Source organism: Caretta caretta, chromosome 4 (assembly GCF_965140235.1).
Source record: "Caretta caretta isolate rCarCar2 chromosome 4, rCarCar1.hap1, whole genome shotgun sequence".
Lineage (NCBI taxonomy): Eukaryota > Metazoa > Chordata > Testudines > Cheloniidae > Caretta > Caretta caretta.
The window spans coordinates 62,997,152-63,017,829 of NC_134209.1; the positions used below are offsets into that span (position 1 = coordinate 62,997,152).

Sequence of the window (20,678 nt, forward strand, 5' to 3'; positions counted from 1 at the left end):
GCCCGGAACCTCCGAGGCTGCACAGCGAGCTGCTGTGTGTGAAGCCGAGAGCGGCTAAGGAGGGACCGGTTCCGGCTTCCGCACAGTCATTCACCGCAGCGGAGAAGCCGGGCGGCCGCCGGAGGAGCGGGGCCAGGTGAGGGGCAGCGTGGCGCTGGGGGCGGTTTGTCGGCCCAGGCTGCCAGCTGCGCCTGGTTCCAGATCAGCAGGGGCGGAAAGAATGCTGGGCTCTTTGGCGTTCCACTTGTGTCCCAACGTTCGGGGGGGTGGGAGAGACCCTAGAGCTCCCCCGTGGGCGGTGGCAACGCCTGCGAACTTTTCGGGAGCGGGTCCCTGGCGTAGTGCCGGGGCTTATCAGCAGCCACCTCCATTCTCATTGGTTTGGCCAGGGCTTAGGTTGACTATGTCTGGGACATTGTACGCCCCTGGCCCTGGAAGGGGGGCAATGAAGCTGGAGGCGGACGGTGTTCTGTAATATTTGCTTTTAGTATTTTAAACCACGGGCTCGACTCTAAGGGATCGTCACTGGTTGAGGACTTTGCTTCTGGGAATGCCTCGCAGGCTGGATCCAAAGAATCCCGCTTTGATCTGTGTTAGGGCCATTGGCAGGAGGTCCTACTTGATCTCACCTTCTGGAGACGGGGTCACCTGAGGGGCGTGACAACTCATGATTTAGGCACCACTCTTACTTAGAGTCCAGTAAATCATAAAATCTGCTCTGGTTCTCAGTGGTTTCCAAAAACATAAAAAGTTAGTTATTTTAGCGCCTACAATGTAGGCTGGACATTAAACAATATACTGGTAAGCTCTGCTACCTAGAGTTTACAGTTTAAAGACTTACAATACTAGATATATTGTATGAGTGGTGACAGGTTTCTAGCACTTCTAGAAAACATGGCTATTTCTAAATCCTGCTAGTAGTGGCTACTGCTTTAGTAACCCTGTTGAAGTTTAACCAGCAAGATTTTCCAGGATGATTGACACCAGCTTTCAAAGAGGTCGCTAATATTCTGTCACAGATGAAATGTCAAGCCTAAAATAATCAGGAACAAAAATACGCTGAATTTTTGTTAGATGGAATATTAGTAACATAAATCAAGACATAAAACTACTTGAATGTGTGCCTCAAATAGTTCCCTGCAATTTTGATTTAATAACCAAACAGAAAAGGTGGGCACAGTAGAGAATTTTCTTTATTGATAGCTAATTGCTGTGTAGGGTGGTGAAATAGGCAGCCAGTGCCAGTACAAGAGTTGTGCCATTCATTTTAAAGGGAAGGCAGCCGGTAATTTGGCTGGTATTTAAAGGGCTCCTGGGAGTCTTGCCTGAGTAAAACCTAAAGGATTCAGCCTATAAAGAGCAAGACATTCAGGAAATAAAATTGGCAGGACATTACATATTTTGTGACTAGAGAGGATAGCTGGTGTGGTAGTTAAGTGATATATGCACAGTCATTGTACTGAATAATATAAATACCAAATGATGTTAATACAGTGGAAACGTTTAAAATATAATTTCATACAGATTCTGCTCAAAGTGATTAATAGACACCTTGATCAAATACTCCTTATAATAAAGGTTCTGGTGTGCTTTTCAGCTGCCTTCCCTGTATGGGGCATCCTACTGATGTGCATGTATAAATTGTCATGCATATGAATCTGGGTGATAAGGACAGCCTACTCCAAGTGTAAACATTTGAACTCATTAACTATGAAAACATTGATTTCTCTTGTGGGGGAAGCAGACTTTTATCTCAGATGTGCAATTTGTTACAACTACCCATTATAGCCATAACAACATCATGGGTTACCATTACTGTCAAGGTTTCAGAGTAGCAGCATACACTCAGGCCAGTGTGGAATTAACAGTGAGGGGAAGTAGCGATTAGAGAATGGCACCAGGGGCTAGGTTTCCGGCATTCTGCTTGCAAATCTGTTATGTTTCCTGTATATTTTTGGCAATACATTTAACCTCTCTGAGTCTCATCTTACCCTTCTGTAAAATGAGGTTGATACCTACCTCATAGAAATGTTGAGGATTAATTAATAGTTGTAAAGTATTTTGAGATTTGAAAAGAACGATACATGGGCAAAGTGTTGTTGTTTATTGCGTAGTGTTGAATGGGTTGTTTGAGATGGTGTCTTTATTAAAAGAAACCTGCACCATTTTTTTTTTTTTTAGTGCAGCTTTCTTTACATTCACATCTTACGCATTTGTTGCCATCTGTGTATCCAGTTGGTTTTGAACTGTGAAGGTTTTCATTAAAATTGCCATTTTGGTTCCTCCGAATCTGAAATCAACAATGACAAGGTTGTGTATAAATACTAAACATTAAAGTGCTTATTGTTAAATCAGTATTAAAGTAGCATGTAAATTAGTTTACAATCTGATACTGGGCTCTAAGCATCATAAATGTCACACTCCAGAATAATGACAGTTGCCAGCAGGAAGCTCAGCAGTGCAATTTTGAATACAAAATATGACACTCTTATACTATTTAAACCTGGTGCGAAATGCGAAGAGGTGAACAAACTGACTTATATGGGTTATCAAAAAGCAAATTTTAATATCTGGACTAGACAATATATTGCTTTCTCTATTAGAGGGGAAGATAGGTATTTTTTTCCCCCCTTAGGAAACAACATTTTTCTTTAGAAGTTACTAAATTCTTTAGCCCTCTACACAGAAATTTGTGGTAACGCTCTCCTAAAGCCTTTTCTTCAGCATCTAACCCATCTGTTCTGTCAAATAAGCTTTTTTGGTTTGTTTTTTGCTTTTTTGGAGTGAAATTTGAGACACCTTGAGATATCAGAGGCCATTGGTGATGGGTTTGTTTCTGTTTCAGGGTTGTGATCTTGCAGTTCATTGTATGCCCGTGTAGCAGTGTGGCCACGCTAAACGCTAATGATAGACATAGAGAAAGGGAAAGTATTTAGGGGTTCACATAGCATAAGAATTAGGGGTCACCCTATGAAATTAATAGGCAGCAGGTTTAAAACAAAAGGAAATACTTCTTCACACAATGCACAGTCAACCTGTGCAACTAATTTCCAGGGGATGTTGTGAAGGCCAAATGTATTACTGGGTTCAGAAAAGAATTACATAATTTCACGGAGAATAAGTCCACCAATGGCTATTAGCCAAGATGGTCAGGGATGCAGCCCCATGCGCTGGATGTCCCTCAGGCCTGGTATGCGCTAGAAAATTAGGTCAGTTTAACTAGATCAGTTGGGTGTGAAAATCCACACCCCTGAGTGGCATTCTTAAGCCAATCTAAGTTTGTGTGTAGACAGCGCTAGGTTGGTGGAAGAATTCTTCTGTCAACCTAGCTACCACCTCTTGGGGAGACAGATCACCTGTGCCGATGGGAGAACGCTTTCTGTCGGCGCAGGCAGTATCTACAGTGAAACGCTACAGCTGAACTGGTGCAGCTGCGCCACTGTGGTATTTTAAGATTAGGCCGTGTCTACACTGCCACTTTCTGCGCTAAAACTTTTGTCATTCAGGGGCGTAAAAAAACACTCCCCTGACCGATGAAAGTTTTAGCGCTGAAAAGCGGCAGTAGAGACAGCGCGGCTCCCAGTGATAAAGCTACGACCTGCTTGTTTGGGGGTTCTTGGGGTTTTTTAAATCGTTGGGAGAGCTCTCCCCGGGGGATAAAGCATGTCTACACTGCCCACGTCACAGCGCTGCCGCAGCCGCACCGTAACGTGGGCAGTGTAGACATACCCTTAGGCAAGCTCTTGACTGCCAGAAGCTGGGACTGGACGACAGGGGATGAATCACTCGATAATTGCCTGTTCTGTTCATTCCCTCTGAAGTATCTAGCACCAGCCTCTGTTGAAAGACAGGATACTAGGCCAGATGGAACATTGGTCTGACTCAGTATGGTCATTATTATAATCAAGTCACATCTCTCTAATTGTTTGTGAAGTGTTAAGTTTGCATTGCTGCAATACTCTGACTTTTGCCGTTGAAGAACAGTGCTCTTTGACTGAAATAACCAGATTGTGTCTAGATTTGAGGGAAGAGAGAGAGGTGAAAGAGCGAAATAAACTTCATATGTGATCCATTAGTAAGACAAGTGGCGAAATTAAAGCAACAACAAAAAACCATCACCACTACCTTACAGATGGATTATATGGCACATACTGCCAAGCACAGAGCTCAGTACAGAGTAGCTCCATTCAAGTCATTGGGACTACAGCTAATTCAGTGTTTGTGGGATTGGACCCTTAAATTACATTCAAAGATGAAGAGGTGGAGCTTTCAGAGAAAGGAATGAGTGGAAGTAGATAATGCTGAAATAAGAATACTTCCCTTTATAGGGCATGACTAATTAAAGGACTAATTAATGCTTCCATATGTGTAAAATATTTGTGTGTCTGTATTGTTTTTTGTTGTTTCTGACAGAAAAAGAAAAAATGCCTAAAAAGAAGACAGGTGCACGCAAGAAGGCTGAGAATCGTCGAGAACGTGAAAAGCAGATAAGAGCTTCAAGGGGCAACATAGATTTAGCTAAACATCCTTGTAATGCTTCAATGGTAAAATAACCAAAACTACTTCTGATTCCAATTTTTAAATTTCTGTGAAACCAATGATATAGTTACACTGGCTGCATTAAATTAGAAAGTCATTCTTTATACTTATCTAGTAATTTAGTTATATCCTGAGCTTTGGATTTAAAGAGGAGTTTGAGTGTTTCAATATAAATATATATCTATTGGTTACCGAACTATAAATTATATCAGAATCATTACAAAAACTGTACACTGTTTTACATGGGGAAAAATAACTATTTATAATTTACATTTCACAGGAATGTGATAAATGCCAAAGGTAAATGTGCTTTTTTTCCGCATCATTATTTTAACCTATTTTTACTTTTAAAGATTTTGTTTAACGCTTTGTTTTGATTTTTTCATATGACAAGACGACAGAAGAATAGAGCCTTCTGCTACTTTTGTAGTTCTGTTCAAAAATTGCCTATTTGTGCACATTGTGGTAAGTATAACTGGCAAAAGAAAATACACTCTCCGCCCCCCCACCCCACACACACACACACTGCATTCCTTTTGTGTTGTTATATGAAGTCTCAGTATTTTAACTAGGTCTGTCTAGAAACTGATCGTCAGCTGGTATAAATTCATGGAGCTATGCCAATTTGCCCAGCTGAGAATTTGCCCGTTGAGGGCTGATTGTGCAAACTCTTGTGTGCATGAATAGTCTCACTGACCCCAAAAGGGTTTTGGCCCTTGATTTGTGTCTCATATTTATTGTTTAAAAAAACATGTTTAGCTCTTTGTTATAACTGAGAATGTTCTACATTCTGGCTCTCTCTTTGAATAATTGACTGTGGGATTGCTTGATGCTGCGAGCGAAGTTAAAAAGGCTGCCAAAACGCTGCTCTTTTAATCAGGAAATATTGCAGCTTTTAGGACAACGTTATCACCACTGCTTATTTCTTAGTATAAATTAAATCAGTGATAAATTGTTTGCCTTGTATGTGTATATTGTATAACTTGTTAGCACAGTACTTACGTGCATTAAAGGACTGCTCCAAAGCCCTTTCAACTGAGTGGAAAGACTCCCACTGAAGGCAGGGGACTTTAGATCAGGTACTAAATCTTATTTGCACTGGTGCTTGCTTAAAAGGGGAGGTGATGGGGGGCTAAATATGACTTATACTTTGAAACGAACTGTGTTGCTTTCCTGGTTTAACAAGCTTTGACGTATTTTTTTACATATTTTTCTACTTGCCATAAAGCATGTTGGTGATTTGTGGTTTGATTTTCAGAGGTGTTGACCACCTGCAATTCCTGTTGACTTCACAGGGAGCTGCAGATGCTAAGCATTTCTGAAAAACCAGGCCATTAGTGTGTAATACTATTCCACTATATATCATCATTCACAACCCTTCTCTCTTTCATTAGCGACTACACTAAAATGGTAAACGTTCATTTTCTGCTCTTCTAGTACATTACACATCTTTTAAATGAATTGAGTCTTGCTGAACTTGTCTATCTTGATGTGAAAAATGTTTACAGAGAGAAGAAAATGTTCCTAAAAGTATCCTACAAAAAAGATGTTAGCTTCCAAGATTTCCCAATAAAGACCATCAGAATTGTTTGGTACTTGTATCATAGGGTGAGCTGGTGGTGATTCTTATATTTAGGCTGCCTAAAATTTTCCATAAAAACATTCCAACCCTCTATTTTTAAAGAAGTTCTAACACCTTCATTGTTTGTAATGGGCCTTCGAAATTAGGTAGGGACAAAGCCTGAGGGCTAGAAGCATGCCTTTTGCTTTCTTGTCCCATGAAATTCTCCTGAGTTATAAAGTTGTTAAAAATGTTCCCCCCTCTAGGTGTACCGTATAGGGCACCAGCTCCCCCAAAGTCCTGAAAGGGGACCGAGAGCCATGCTGATGAGACCCCAGCCACCCTTCCATACCCAGCACATAACTCCAGCAGTCCTTCCCCACCCTTCCTGCCGTTAGCTAATGTAGGTTGTCATGCAGCTAAAGTACTATAAGCACCTGCTGATGCTGCATAATGGAGGGTTTAATTTACAGTTCCACATGGTAGAATTTTTAATACTTTTTTTTTAAGGAAAAATTATAAAATTGCATACCATGAAAGCTGTGTTAAAAGAACATTACTAAGGTTGCAAAGTCAAGCACTCAAAAGATAGGAAATGCAAGATTTGCAGTTGCCTGTGCACTAGCCATTCAGCCCTTTTGTGCGTATGTATTATGATAGTCTTTAGATACATGACCACACATTACTTTTTCCAGACCCTGGCCTCATCCAGTACACAAGGTGGACACACTAGGGGGCAGAATTAAGGTTGCAGAGGTAACTCTTAAGTGTGGCATTTCTTAACGTGTAGAACATAGGAGCTGCAATACTGGTTCAGGATATAGTCCATCTTGCCTGCTATCCTGTCTCTGAGTGGCCAGACCAGAGCTTCAGGGGAGAGTACAGAAAACGGCAATTATGGAATGATACACCACTGTCTTCCATTCCCAGCTTCTGGTAGTCAGAGGTTTAGGGTCGCCCTGGGGGTGAGATTGTGTCCCTAGCCATCTTGGCTAATAGCCATTAATGGACCTATCCTCCATGAACTTACCCAGTTCCTTTTTGAACCCAGTTATACTTTTGGCCATCACAATATCTCATGGCCATGAGTTCCACAGATTAGTTGTGCACTGTGCGAAATAGTACTTCCCCTTGTTTGTATTAAATTTGCCTGTTCATCGGGTGACCCCTGGTTTTTGTATTGTGGGAAAGGGTATATAACACTTTTGTATTCACTTTTCCCACGCTATTCATAATTTTATAGATTTCTATCATAACTCCCCTTAGTCATCTCTTTTCTAAGCTGAACAACCGTTATCTTTTTAGTCTCTCCTTGTACGGAAGCCATTCCGTATCCTGCATCATCTTTGTTGCTCTTCTCTGAACCTTTTTCAGTTCCACTCTATCCTTTTTGAGATGGGATGACCAGAACTGAACATGGATGCAGCGCGGATTTACATGGTGGCATTATGATATTTTCTGTTTTATTTTTTATCCCCTTTCCAAATAGTTCCTAACATACTGCTAAGCCTTTTTGAGTGCTGCTGCCCATTGAGTGGAGGTTTTCAGAGAACTCTCCACAACATTTCCACAATATTGTTCTTGGGTGCCAACAGCAAATTTAGAATCTATCGGTGTATATGTACAGTTTTATTTTTTCATGAAATGAAATGAACCCTGCTGTTCATTTCTCTCCATTGTGAAAACTGACCATTTATTCCTATCCTCTCTTTCTTGTCTTTCAGCTAGTTACTGATCCATGAAAAGACCATTCCTCTTATGCCATGACTATATAGTTTCCTTAGAGAGCTTTTTGGTGAGGGACCTTGTTATAGACTTTCTGAAAATGCAAGTACACTCTATCAACTGGATTACCCTTATCCACATGCTTGTTGACTCCTTCAAAGAATTGTAATAGATTAGTGAGGCACACCTTCCCTTTACAAAAGCTCTGTTGACTCTTCCCCAACAAATCATGTTTATCTCTGTGTCTGATCATTTTGTTCTTCACTGTAGTTTCTACCAATACACCCAGTACAGAAATTAGGCTTACTAGTCTGTAATTGCCAGCATCGCCTCTGAAGCCCTTTTAACAATTGGCATTCATTAGTTAATTTCCAATTACCTGGACCAGAGACTGACTTTAGTGATAGGTTACATAGTACAATTAGTAGCTCTGAAATTTCCTATTTGAATTCCTTCAGAACTCTTAGATGAGCAGCATCTTGTCGTGGTGACTTATTACTGTTTAGGGCAGGGGTGGGCAAACATTTTGGCCCGAGGGCTACATCGGGGTTGTGAAACTGTACGGAGGGCTTGGTAGGGAAGGCTGTGCCTCCCCAAACAGCTTGGCCCCCGCATCCTATCTGCCCCTTCCCACTTACTGCCCCCTGACTGCCCCCCTCAGAACTTCCGGCCCATCCAACCCCCCCCGCTCCTTGTCCCCTGACCACCCCCTCCAAGGACCCCCCCGCCCCAACCGCCCCCCCGGGACCGTACCCCATATCCAAACCCCCCGCTCCCCGCATCTTTACCTCTGGCAGCCACGCCGCCTGGCCGGAGCCAGCCCCGCTGCCCAGAGTGCTCGCGGCGCAGCAAGCTGAGACTGCGGGGGGACAGCAGGGGAGGGGCCGGGGGCTAGTCTCCCCAGCTGGGAGCTCAGGGGCCGGGCAGGACGGGCCCACCAGCTGTAGTTTGCCCACCTCTAGTTTAGGGTATCAATTTGTTCTAATCGGGGACAGTACTTCAGAGTATGCCCAAAAAGAATAGCTCTGATGCGGGTATCTTCCCCAAATCTTCTCCAGTGAAGACTGCTGCAGCGAATTCATTTAGCTTCTCTACCATGGCCTTAATGTCCATGAATGCTCCTTTTACACTTTTGTTATCTGTGGCTCCGCTGCCTGTTTGGCGGGTTGCCTGTTTCTGATGTACTTAAAAAAAATCTTATTGTTAGTTTTTGTGTCTTTAGCAAGTTGCTTCTCAAATTTTTTCTAGGTCTGCCTAATTATACTTTTATGTTTTACTTGCCCGAGTTTGTGCTCCTTCCTGTTTTAGGATTTGACTTCCAGATTCCGTCCACTGCCACCCCGCCATGGCCTCCATTAGTCTGAAGTTTAGCCATGGTGGTATTCTTTTGTGGTCCTCCTGTCTTTTTTGATTAGGGGTATACATTTAGTCTGAGCCTCTGTTAACGGTGTTTTTAAGTGGTCTTCATGCTGCTTGAAGGTATTTTACCCTTGTGAGGGCTCTTTTTAATTTTCAGCTAATTAGCATCCTCATTCTTTTGTAATTCCTTTTTTAAAAGTTAAATGTTACTGTGCTGGGATGTTTTGATATTTTCCCACTACAAGGGTGCTAAATTTAATTACATTATGGTCACTATTACTGAGTGGTAAAAATGTTGATTGTTTGACTCTGCAATCTAAAAAATGTTTTTTAATTTTTATGTGATTTTTGATAATTTGTGAAGTGCTGACAGAGTGCTCAGCAGGCTACAAAACACATAGGAAGACATGGGCCCAGCCCTACAGAATTTACAGTCTCAGAAGTAAGGTGAGAAAGATTTGGGCCTAAATGGATAAGAAAAACAAATAATCAGTTTGTTCTGGAGGATCAGAGAAAGAGGTGTGATAGCGTGTTGCATGTTGTTTTGTTGCCCCCCGCCCTTTTTTTTTGCCTTTTATGTACTTAAGTAACTGCTAAAATTCCCTATTTTTCACTGCTTTTACGTTGTCATTCACTCTAAATTGTTTTGACTCTAAATAATTTTTTGTTGTTTTTGGATTAATAGGGAAAACAAAATGTATGATGAAGTCTTCAGACTGTGTTATAAAACACGCTGGTGTGTACAGTACTGGCTTTGCAATGGTGGTATGTATACAAAAGCATGTTGTCTTTTGGAAGACGAGAGCAATGTGCAGAATTCTTCAAAAATTCTGTGGTCTGTGTTATACAGAAGGTCAGACTAGAACAGTGGTTCTCTACCAGGGGTCCGGGGCTCCCTAGGGGGCCTCGAGCAGGTTTCAGGGGGGCTTCCAAGCAGGGCCAGCATTAGACTCACTGGGGTCCAGGGCAGAAAGCCAAAGCTCCACCGCATGGGGCTGAAGCCCAGGTCCCTGAGCCCCACCATCTGGGGCTGAAGCTGAAGCCTGAGCAATGTATCTTCACGGGGGCCCCTGTGGCTTGGGGCCCCAGGCAGTTGTCCTGCTTGCTACCCCCTAATGCCGACTCTGGCTTCTATATGCTGAAAACCAATTATTGCGGCACAGGTGGGCTGTGGAGTTTGTATAGCATGTTTGGGAGTCCCTTAATAATAGTCCCTTCTGTGAATAGGGCTTTTATTTTTTATAGACTAATATCAGACTCAATACACTGTAACAAAATACTTCTCCATAGGACTACAAACCTAAATTAACACTTTAAGTGCAGATCCTGCAAACTCTTATGCACTTAAGTATCTTTACATACATACCTGAGTAGCTCCAATGAGCTTAGTGGGATTATTCACATAAGTAAAGTTAAGCATGTACAGGTTTGGGACCAAACCAGTAAAGGCCACGTTCCACTCTCCATTAAAATGGTATAAATCTAGATTAATGCCATTGAAGCTAATGGAGTTATGCAGATTTTTAGAATGCAGTCACTGAGAACAGTGTTTAACCATAAATAATTTTATTGATAGTGATTGTTCTGTAAATCAGTAACTTATTTTTCCTCCCTTATATAGTTAAGTGATAAGTCCCTGTGAAATACCAAAAGTATTCTTTGTAAATGTGAATATTGCCAAAGAAATTCTTAAAAAATTAAAATTTAGGGGGATGGGGCTCCTGTGTGAAAAATTAATGTAAATATATCTCTGCAGCTGCCTCCTCTAGGTAGTGGACTGTTTGCAACAACATAATCATTCTGTGCCTTAAATGCAACAGTTTTTTCATTGAATTTTAACTCTGTGGGCCTGATTCTTCACTCCAGTATGTCAGTTTTATGTTGATGTAACTCCATTAAATCCCTATGCGTACAGTATATTGTGAAGTTGCTGTCATATGTGAGATAGGAAATCTTCTGTCTGTTAAATATTAAAATGGAAGTTTATTGAGGTTTGTAGTTTTTGTAGTCTTGTAACTTGAAGAAGGCCAATGGCATTTTGGGATGTGTAAGTAGGGGCATTGCCAGCAGATCGAGGGACGTGATCGTTCCCCTCTCTTCAACCTTGGTGAGGCCTCATCTGGAGTACTGTGTCCAGTTTTGGGCCCCACACTAGAAGAAGGATGTGGAAAAATTGGAAAGAGTCCAGCGGAGGGCAACAAAAATGATTAGGGGTCTGGAACGCATGACTTATGATGAGAGGCTGAGGGAACTGGGGATGTTCAGTCTTCAGAAGAGAAGAATGAGGGGGGATTTGATAGCTGCTTTCAACTACCTGAAAGGGGGTTCCAAAGAGGATGGCTCTAGACTGTTCTCAATGGTAGCAGATGACAGAACAAGGAGTAATGGTCTCAAGTTGCAGTGGGGAAGGTTTAGTTTGGATATTAGGAAAAACTTTTTCACTAGGAGGGTGGTGAAACACTGGAATGCGTTACCTAGGGAGGTGGTAGAATCTCCTTCCTTAGAAGTTTTTAAGGTCAGGCTTGACAAAGCCCTGGCTGGGATGATTTAGTCGGGGATCAGTCCTGCTTTGAGCAGGGGGTTGGACTAGATGGACCTCCTGAGGTCCCTTCCAACCCTGATATTCTATGATTCTATGAACTTTAACTGTAACATGAAATTGTTTATAAACTGATTACTTAATTATTGCTTTATTTTTCGTATGTTATATGACCTTTACTGTCTTAAGAGGTCAGAGTTCGAGTGTAGAGTTTGTTATTAAATCTAAATAGTTGATTTAAGCTGTAAGAATAACTTGAGTGATCTTTGATTTGATAAACTGTATTTTTACCAGAGCGTTATCTCATATATGTCAACAAGGCTGCAAGATCATATCCATAAATTATAGGGGAGAAAGCTATTTTTCATGCCTAAGATTCAAGACATTAATGGAAAAAATAAAACAGCAAAACCAAAGTGCAGTTGATTATATTATGTCCTGCAGAAGTGAATGCCGAGAACATGAGCTGAATATTGAAAGGACTTGATTAGAATCTGGATACATTTCTAGCTACTGGGTGTAAAGGTGAAAGAGGTATTATGCCTTACCTTCACCTCCCCTCAAACCACATGCCCTTAAAGTGGAATGAGCCCACTGATAGCGTGAGCGGATATGTGGGCACATTCTGGAGTACAGAAGCAGAATTTCTCTTTTGGTATGATAGATGTTCCAAGATGATGTCTTTCTGTGCTTGCAGGGTGCAATATGTGATTTCTGTGAAGCTTGGGTCTGCCATGGTAGGAAGTGTCTCAGCACACATGCCTGTATCTGCCCTCTTGCAGATGCAGAATGCATTGAGTGTGAAAGAGGTGTCTGGGATCATGGTAAGTTGTTTAAGATTGAAGGATAAGAAAACTAATTTTTTGCCTATAGCATCTAGATCAGTGGTTCTCAACCAGCGGTCTGGGGCCCCCTGGGGGGCGATGAACAGGTTTCAGGGGGGCCGCCAAGCAGGGCCAGCATTAGACTTGCTGGGGTCCGGGGTAGAAAGCTGAAGCCCCCTGCATGGGCCTGAAGCCCAGGGCCAGAAGCCCAGGGCCCTGAGTCCTGCCACCTGAAGTCAAAGCCTGAACAATGTAGCTTTGTGAGGGCCCCCATGGCGTGGGGCCCCAGGCAGTTTCCCGGTTTGCTACCCCCTAATGCCGGCCCTGGCTTTTATATGCAGAAAACCAGTTATTGTGGCACAGGTGGGCCACAGAGTTTTTATAGCATGTTTTGGGGAAGGGGGGCCCGAGAGAAAGAAGTTGAGAATCCCTCATCTAGATTATTGTAACACTCAACACTTAATGTCGCATTTTACATCTTCAAAGCACTCCAAAAATATTAGCTAATCTTTAAAACACACCTGGAAGCTCACTAAGAATTATCCCCATTTTACAATGGGTAAACTGAGACAGAATTTAAATTACGTGCCCAAGAGCATATAGGTAATCTGTCTAAAATGGGATTACAACTCGGGAGTATTTATGTCATCTACTTAGACATTTATACTGCATTCATCACCTTAGTGTCTGAGAGCCTTATGTAATTATATCACTCCAACAGGTGTGTAAACACTGGCTGTCTCTCTGGTATTCTTGCTCCTTTCCTTGCACTAGAAGAGGTGTTTTGTTTCCTTTGATACCAGCTCCTTGATCAAACCACACCAGTCTCCAATTGTGGAGTTCCAGTTGTGTATTTGAACCAAATTTATATTTTGGAGAGGGGATGGTGAGCATGGAAAAGGGATATTTTGGCCCAAAAATGTCTTAACATGATCTCTTTCAGCCATAATCAAACCAAAACATGCTGAGAATAAAATGACCAGTAGTGTTCCTTGCTTTACTTTTATGCTAGCCTGTGTCATTATAATATGTAGTATATGTCAGCATAATGCCAGATGGACAATGTTTAATATGGGATTTTCTTCTTAAGTGTTTTGTGACAGAAGGGAAAATTTATTCTTAGTCAAACCCATGTAAAGCTGCCTAAGTGGCATGAGTAAAAGAGAGGAGTTGTTTTTTTAACCCATGCTTGCTATTTTTTCTATTTGTCTTGATAAATCTTGTAGGAGGCAGAATATTCAGTTGCTCTTTTTGTCATAATTTCCTCTGTGAAGATGATCAGTTTGAGCATCAAGCCAGCTGCCAAGTTTTGGAGGCAGAGACATTTAAATGTAAGTTATCCACTTAAAACCCCTTTCACCAATGTTAAACAGATTCACCTTTTCCTACTGTGTAATAATACCTGCTGAGGTGGTGAAAAATGGCCTGGTATTTCACTTGTCCAGTGTGATTATCCCAGCTGGTTAGGCAATAGGAGTTTTTCTTGTTGGTCCCTTAAAAATAATGTTAGCTCTGTCTAGCATGGCTGCACTTCCCCAGATTCCTTGTGGTTCAGCTTGAACTCCTTGAATAGAAGACAAGATTTTTTGGTCAGTGTGGGTTAGTATCTGAAGAAGTGAGTTTTGAGGACGGACTTGAATCAGGCACCTGGCCTATCGTGTAGAATACAGCACAGATGAAGGCATGAAGAGGAGTGAGAAGGATGCAGAAGGAGTAGGGAAGTTTTTTTTTTATCCAAAGCCCGAAGTCAACGGGCTTTGTATGTCTGTCTGTCTCTCTCTCTCTAATATCTATATAAATCAAAGGGTCAACATTCATATTTTAACAACACATACCTTAATACATAGACTAAAGAACAGGAAACTGCAAACTATCAAATTTTGATTACCATAGGGGGTCTGGTACAGTCATAAAATCATGTGGGCAAAATTTAAAAACCTCAGATGGACTTGAAACCTTACAGGAACAGAGGAATTGTAATATCAGATCAGACTAGTGGTCTAGCTAGTCCAGTATCCAGCCATAGCCAATTCCTGAGGAAGATGAAAAAAAAGTGGTAGTAGGCATGAATGAAACATACTGTCCATTGGATAATTTTCTTCTTGTTAATTAGGGGATGGCTTATGCCCGACCCATGAGGCTTTATATTGCTTTCAAAACTTGGTTGTGTTTGGTTTTGCCTTTTTTTTTTTTTTAAATCCTTGCTATCCTGTCTACATGTTCTTGTTGTCCATATAAATGCACAATCCTTTATTGAATCTACTAAGCTCTTGGCCCCAATGGAAGCTCATGATTCAAAATATTCCTGTTTTAAATGTTATAATCTATTTTTTTAAGTCTTCCCTCTCCTTTTCTTCCCTCATCCCTTTTTTCCCCTGCCAACTGTTGCCTGAGCCTTGATTAGCTCCCCTTTATGTAGTGCCAGAGTGCCTTCCTGTGAAGCACCCTTGGAGCAGCAACTGCTGCTCAAAAGGGATAATTTTCTCTTGATGGGTTGACTCTTAATTCACAGCTGTGATGTTACAATGAGTGAAGAAGTTACTTTACAAGGGTTCCACATTCTGCAGTGCAGGGTAGTCCTACTAGAGAGATGGACTGAGTGTGTTTACATTTAATATAAAACTAGTATTGTCAAACAGATATGGCCAATCCCACTCTAGCTTCGAAAAATGTTCTATTTCATAAGTTTGAAATATAAAACGTAGCTGTAAAAAGCAAAACAAAACATTTAAAAGTGCAGACTACTCGTGGGAATACTTCAATGTACTAATTACAGTTCACGGTGCCTTTGAATATGACAGATCCCACACCCTTGCTCAGCATTCACAAAAGGAAGAATCCCTCCTGTCCATTTCTGAAGCTTTAAAAGCTTGTTCTCACAATTGGATGAGAGAGAGATGACGGTTTCGTTATAAACCGCGCACATGATAAAATGTTTTAAAGATTCAAAACAAGCTGTGCATGCTCATGCATTCTTTATCCAACAAGCCTCATTTAGGCATAAAATCCTATTTTGTTTCATTTACAGTACTCCCTGTTGTGGAGATAAAAGTAACAACATGAAAATATTAAGGCAGCCTCGATTTTAAAAAGACACCATCAACCCAGTTCTGCTCCTTGCTACTTGTGTATTTGCTATCAATAACATTACACTAGATTGTATATGTAAATATATGTAATGAGGTATGATTTAAATAAGGACGTGACAGACAATTCTTTATAAAACTACTCACAGACAGCTCAATTTTGCAAGTTGCTAAGCATCAAATCCTTTTCAAATTAGGAAAATAAGGGTAATCAGCATTCTGCCCTTACATTCCATTTAAAATTACTTTTCAGCTCTGGTGGGGGTTTGGCTTTGTTTTGTTTTCTTTGTTTTGATACCACAAGGAAAAAAGAAGCAGTGAAACCACCTTGTGAACAAACTGTGGTTTTAGTCAACTCCAACACGTTTGTAAAGATGTGAGAACACAAAAATATTTGAATCTTTTTAAAAAAAACTGATTTTGAGTGGGTAATGGACCATTTGCTCCCGAACTTATACCAAATTATTAATGAAATAGTAGACTCAGTATATAAAACTCTTAAAAACAGCGATAAAGTAGCCCAGTACAACTGTAACTACAGTGAATAGGAGTATGATTGTAGCAAGATACACTTATTGTAAGGACTTCAAAAAATACATTGAACTTAGAGTATAAAAGTAAATGATTTTGTATGTTCAAAACTTCAGTGGCAGACAACTCTGCAATTGGATAGCTTTCGGAACTGTTGATCAGGAAAAGTTGCTGAGAAATGAAGGGCCCTTTCAAATAATATAATATTTGGATAAATATGTATTTCTCTGTATTATCTTTTCATTTTGTTTGGTGACACTGGTGATTTTAGGCTACCCAGGGAACTGGAGAGCTGATCTGGATGTAAAAAGTAGAAGAAAAGAGCCAAGTTACCTCTCATTTTCAAAGTTTGATGTTATCCATTTTTTCATCAGGTGTTTCCTGTAATCGGCTTGGGCAGCATTCATGCCTGCGTTGTAAGGTAAAAATACAGATACTTAAAGTAGCTATAATTGTAACTCCTTCTCCTTACGTGTCCTTCTGGTACCAAGTCTTGTCACATCGCCCTCCACAATATATAGAAAACTCATACCTTCTGTATGAGGTAAGGGCCGTATGGCCCAAATACTTGTCTGTGCCCCATTATGTCTTGCTTTGATTCTCTCACCTCCTCTTTGGGTTCCCAGATCCCACACTGATTCCTCCCAGTCCATCTAGCTGCTAAAACAACTGCTAAAATGATCTTCTCCCATTGTTCAAACCTCATCACGCTCTTCCTCATATGCCTTCACTGGCACCCTGTGGTCCAGCACTTTTAAGTTCTCAATTTCTCATTCTTGCTTTCGAGGCCCTGTGATGACTCCATCTTGGCCTGGGTCTCTCATCTCATTTGGTATAATTTCTCCCTTCCCCCACAAGCACGCCCTCTTGCCCCCCTGCAGCCTTCAGTTCTGTTAGTGTAGCCAGGCTCTTCTCAGTTGTTTCCTGCTCCCATTTTCATACAGTCTTCAGTGCTGCTTCCTCTGCACTGAGCATGTGATTCTCCCATTCCAGTATCCCAGGCCTCCACCTTTTCCTCCTTTGGATCATTCCTAAAGTCTTACATCAAATGAAATGCACTGTCCACCCCAACATTTTTCATTGGAGGGCAATTTAAATAAATAAAATGAATCAATCTAATTAACTCCATTCTCTCAGTCTCCTATTCTTACTGTGTGCGCCTCAGAGTTCAGAGCAGGAACTGTCTTTATTGAGGTGTCTTGGACAGTGCTGAGCACACTGTCGGTGCTTAATTAGTACTAATTCACTAATTCTTTTAATTACAAACTGACTGACTGTGGCAGGGAGAGGTTCCATTTAGCAGGACAATGAACACACTGTCCTGCAAGACAGACATTTGAAGTTTAGTTTTGTTTTCTTTTAACTTGTTGGACTAACCCATTATCCGTATGGCTGAGGTCTATCAGACAGTGCTCCCACTGACTGAGGCCAGCTCTCCCCTGGAGCCAGCCTCCCGGCTGACAACTTCCAAGACGAGGCACTCCTTGAGGACCCTGCTTCCCCTGCCACCATCCTCTTTTCCCGGTTCCAGCATCCTCGTGGCTTCCCTTCCCTAGAAGGCAGTGGAACCTTGTACAACACAGAAGTAGTTAGTGGGTAGATTGTACATGAATTCCAGTCCCACTACAGAAAGAACTTGTTAAATTTTAATCTCAGTCAGATTACCCTGGTGCTGTTAGAAATTTAACTTTTTTTTGCCTGCTGAAGAGTATTATGTTATGACTATAACTTTTATCCTTTTTGTTATCCTCTTTCCACCCTTCAGGCTTGTTTCTGTGATGATCACACCCGAAGCAAGGTTTTTAAGCAAGAAAAGGGAAAAGAGCCTCCTTGCCCTAAATGTGGGCATGAAACTCAGGAGACAAAGGATCTGAGCATGTCAAGTAAGGGCTGTCCTTTAAAGGCTAATGGAACAAATGCTGTGTCTCTGATTTAGCAAGTCAGTTTACTAAGAGTCTTATTTTCTGTGTTTGAAAACTTAATATGTTCATCTTTTTAAACTGGCAACATGTGATGCCATTGGTTGCCGTGTAGGGATGTTTATGTGTATGGGAATGTTGAAGTTCTTGGATGCTTTGGAATATTTTGGGGAGTTTGTCATATTTACATTGAGAGAACTTGGTTTGAGTTGTTGCTGACTCTGAGCTGCAACTTCTCTTCATTAGGACTGATATTCGTGCCCTGGATGTTGACAACATTATGAATTTGAGTGCTACTTTCAAGTTTTGGTGTAAGGAAGAAGCACCCATGATCACTGTTTACTTCTGCTCTGTCACTTCTTATTTCACCATCAAGAAATAGCATGCTGAAATTCATTAGAAGATACCCATATGAGTCTGCTTACTCAACACTGCTTATCCATAAAAACACACATTATCTTTGGTGCTATGTATCTATATATAAAATACATATTACAGTACCAAAAGTGTGCTCTACAGGCAAAGTTCTGGTCCTGAAGAGTTTATGATCTAAATAAAATATCTGATACATTATTGTATATATGAATATCTCTGGAGATAGGATATTTTGGATGGGGAACAGCAGAAAAAGGGTCTGTCTTAGTTAGGTGCTCTGACTTTAAGGATTCAACCTGAAAATAACCAGTTAGTCTCTCAAGAGACTGATCATTGTAGTCCTGGGCTGTTTGCTGACAGTGTGCTCTTGAGTAGGTGGTGAAGATGGATGGTAGATGGAGAAATGTCAAATGCTCCACTGATGAGTGGGTGACTTATGACTGAGGCTGAAAAATAAGAATTTAATTATTGTCTATTCACAGCACGCTCTCTGAAATTTGGCCGGCAGACAGGAGGTGAAGAGGCAGATGGAGCTTCTGGCTATGATGCCTACTGGAAGAACCTCTCATCGGGCAAGAATGGAGATGCAGGTGATCATGACGACGAATATGAAGAGGATGAAGCAGAGGATGACGATGAGGAAGACAATGAGGAGGGAGGGAAGGATTCTGAAACAGAGACTACAGATTTATTCAGTAACTTGAATTTAGGAAGGACCTATGCTAGTGGCTATGCCCACTATGAAGAAGCTGAAGACTAAGATTACATAGTGAGGAGCTATAAAGCATTTGGAAGACATAAGTATAGGAGTGCTTTATGCGTGCCACTAGAATAGCTCTGCCAGGCACTTAAGCTTCAACGCTTATTAGGGAAAAAGGGCATGGAACTTCTGTAGAAACTCAAGGTGAGGTTTGTGTGTGTGTGTAAGGTGAGGGTGTGCAGAGGAAATCTGGTTACTTGCATGAATATAAACGTTCATCTACGTGGTTTTGATCTCACGATTACTGAGTGTAATAGCTTAATGTCTCCTCCCCCCCAAAGTTGGGAGTGTAGGAGGGTAAAGAGATTTGCTTCCATCTGTTCATCAGAAATTAAGTTATTTTTCTTGAGTAATTTTGACTGTAATTCTGGAATCAGATTTCCTAAATTATATGTAGTGGTGTAAATGGGTGGCTGTATCCATTTTTGGCCTACAAAGTAAGAGTCAGCAGCATTCTGCAGTGAGTTTTCATAAATATTGATCTGGACTGAGTACCTGGAAAGCACTTACTGTAGGCCTCTCATGAGCTAAATATAAACTGAAATTAAAATAACTTTACTATTTCATGTAGGCGAGGCAGATCAATACATTTCCCCATAACATATTTCTTGAAGATTATCATTCCATGCCTTTTTGAACATTATACATTAATCATAGCCATTATGCACAGTCACCTATTGTGTCACTTACATACATAAGATCAAAAGGTTTATTTATCACAATAAAAATGTTAATATATCCTTCCTACCCAATAAAAGCCATCACTCTCTTTTAGTATAGTATTGTCATTGTTTGCAAAGAGGGGTCAAGAGGGCGGTAACTAGTCTATTCTGCCCCTTCACCAGCATTGCAGCAGGAAGAAATCAAAGATTCAATAAGAATCACACCTAGGGTTTTTGTTAAAATAAGATAACACTAGGGTGTTTGTGTTTTGTTGGAATAGCATCCCGTTCCTTGTTGGGTATAAGACTGTCATAACCACACAAGAAGTGATGCACGCTCTGGAGTGTCTTGCTGACACTAATGACTTTATAAATCAAAATATTAGGAATTATTTGCTGCTTTTTTGAAAGTCATGTGATTCTTCCAAGAAACAGTTCCAACTTAAATTGTTTAAAGTAAAAAAATGGACCTGGAACTTGGTGTAACTCCAAATAAATATATTTTTTCCTTCCAGTTTCTTCCAGTGATACTTTCCATACAGCAGCAACATGTGTGCCCGCACACAGACACATACTTTCTGCTTTGCTTGCTAGGTACTTCTTCCCCAGCTTTTAATAAATTGCCTTCTTCCTCTCATCACTATTCGGGTTGACCATAGCATGCCATCTTGCAGCAGAGCCAGGTGCTTTGATCCACTCAGGTAAAGCGTCATGACACTTCAAATGGAGCTAATGGATTAAAAAAAGAGAAGCACTGGCAATTTTCTGTCTGATGCATTTGCAATTCAGCTGAATAAT

At 41.0% G+C, this 20,678-nt stretch overlaps 1 protein-coding gene across 1 annotated transcript; it reads left to right on the forward strand.

Moving 5' to 3' along the window:
- Positions 1–3: 3 nt before the first annotated feature.
- Positions 4–20,394, forward strand: ZNF330 (zinc finger protein 330). Its single transcript, XM_048847063.2, has 10 exons — positions 4–136; positions 4,414–4,544; positions 4,820–4,839; positions 4,934–5,004; positions 9,870–9,949; positions 12,421–12,547; positions 13,774–13,878; positions 16,539–16,585; positions 17,930–18,047; positions 18,941–20,394. The coding sequence occupies exons 2-10, from the start codon at positions 4,425–4,427 to the stop codon at positions 19,216–19,218; spliced, it is 966 nt and encodes a 321-aa protein (XP_048703020.1). The 5' UTR covers positions 4–136; positions 4,414–4,424; the 3' UTR covers positions 19,219–20,394.
- The last annotated feature ends 284 nt before the right edge of the window (positions 20,395–20,678 follow it).

Bases quoted from the DNA above. Each gene is read 5' to 3' on its own strand.
- ZNF330 (XM_048847063.2), top strand. From the start codon at position 4,425: ATGCCTAAAAAGAAGACAGGTGCACGCAAGAAGGCTGAGAATCGTCGA. The intron at 4,840-4,933 runs GTAAATGTGCTT...TCATATGACAAG, and splicing joins GAATGTGATAAATGCCAAAG to ACGACAGAAGAATAGAGCCT. The intron at 16,586-17,929 runs GTAAAAATACAG...TCCACCCTTCAG, and splicing joins ATTCATGCCTGCGTTGTAAG to GCTTGTTTCTGTGATGATCA.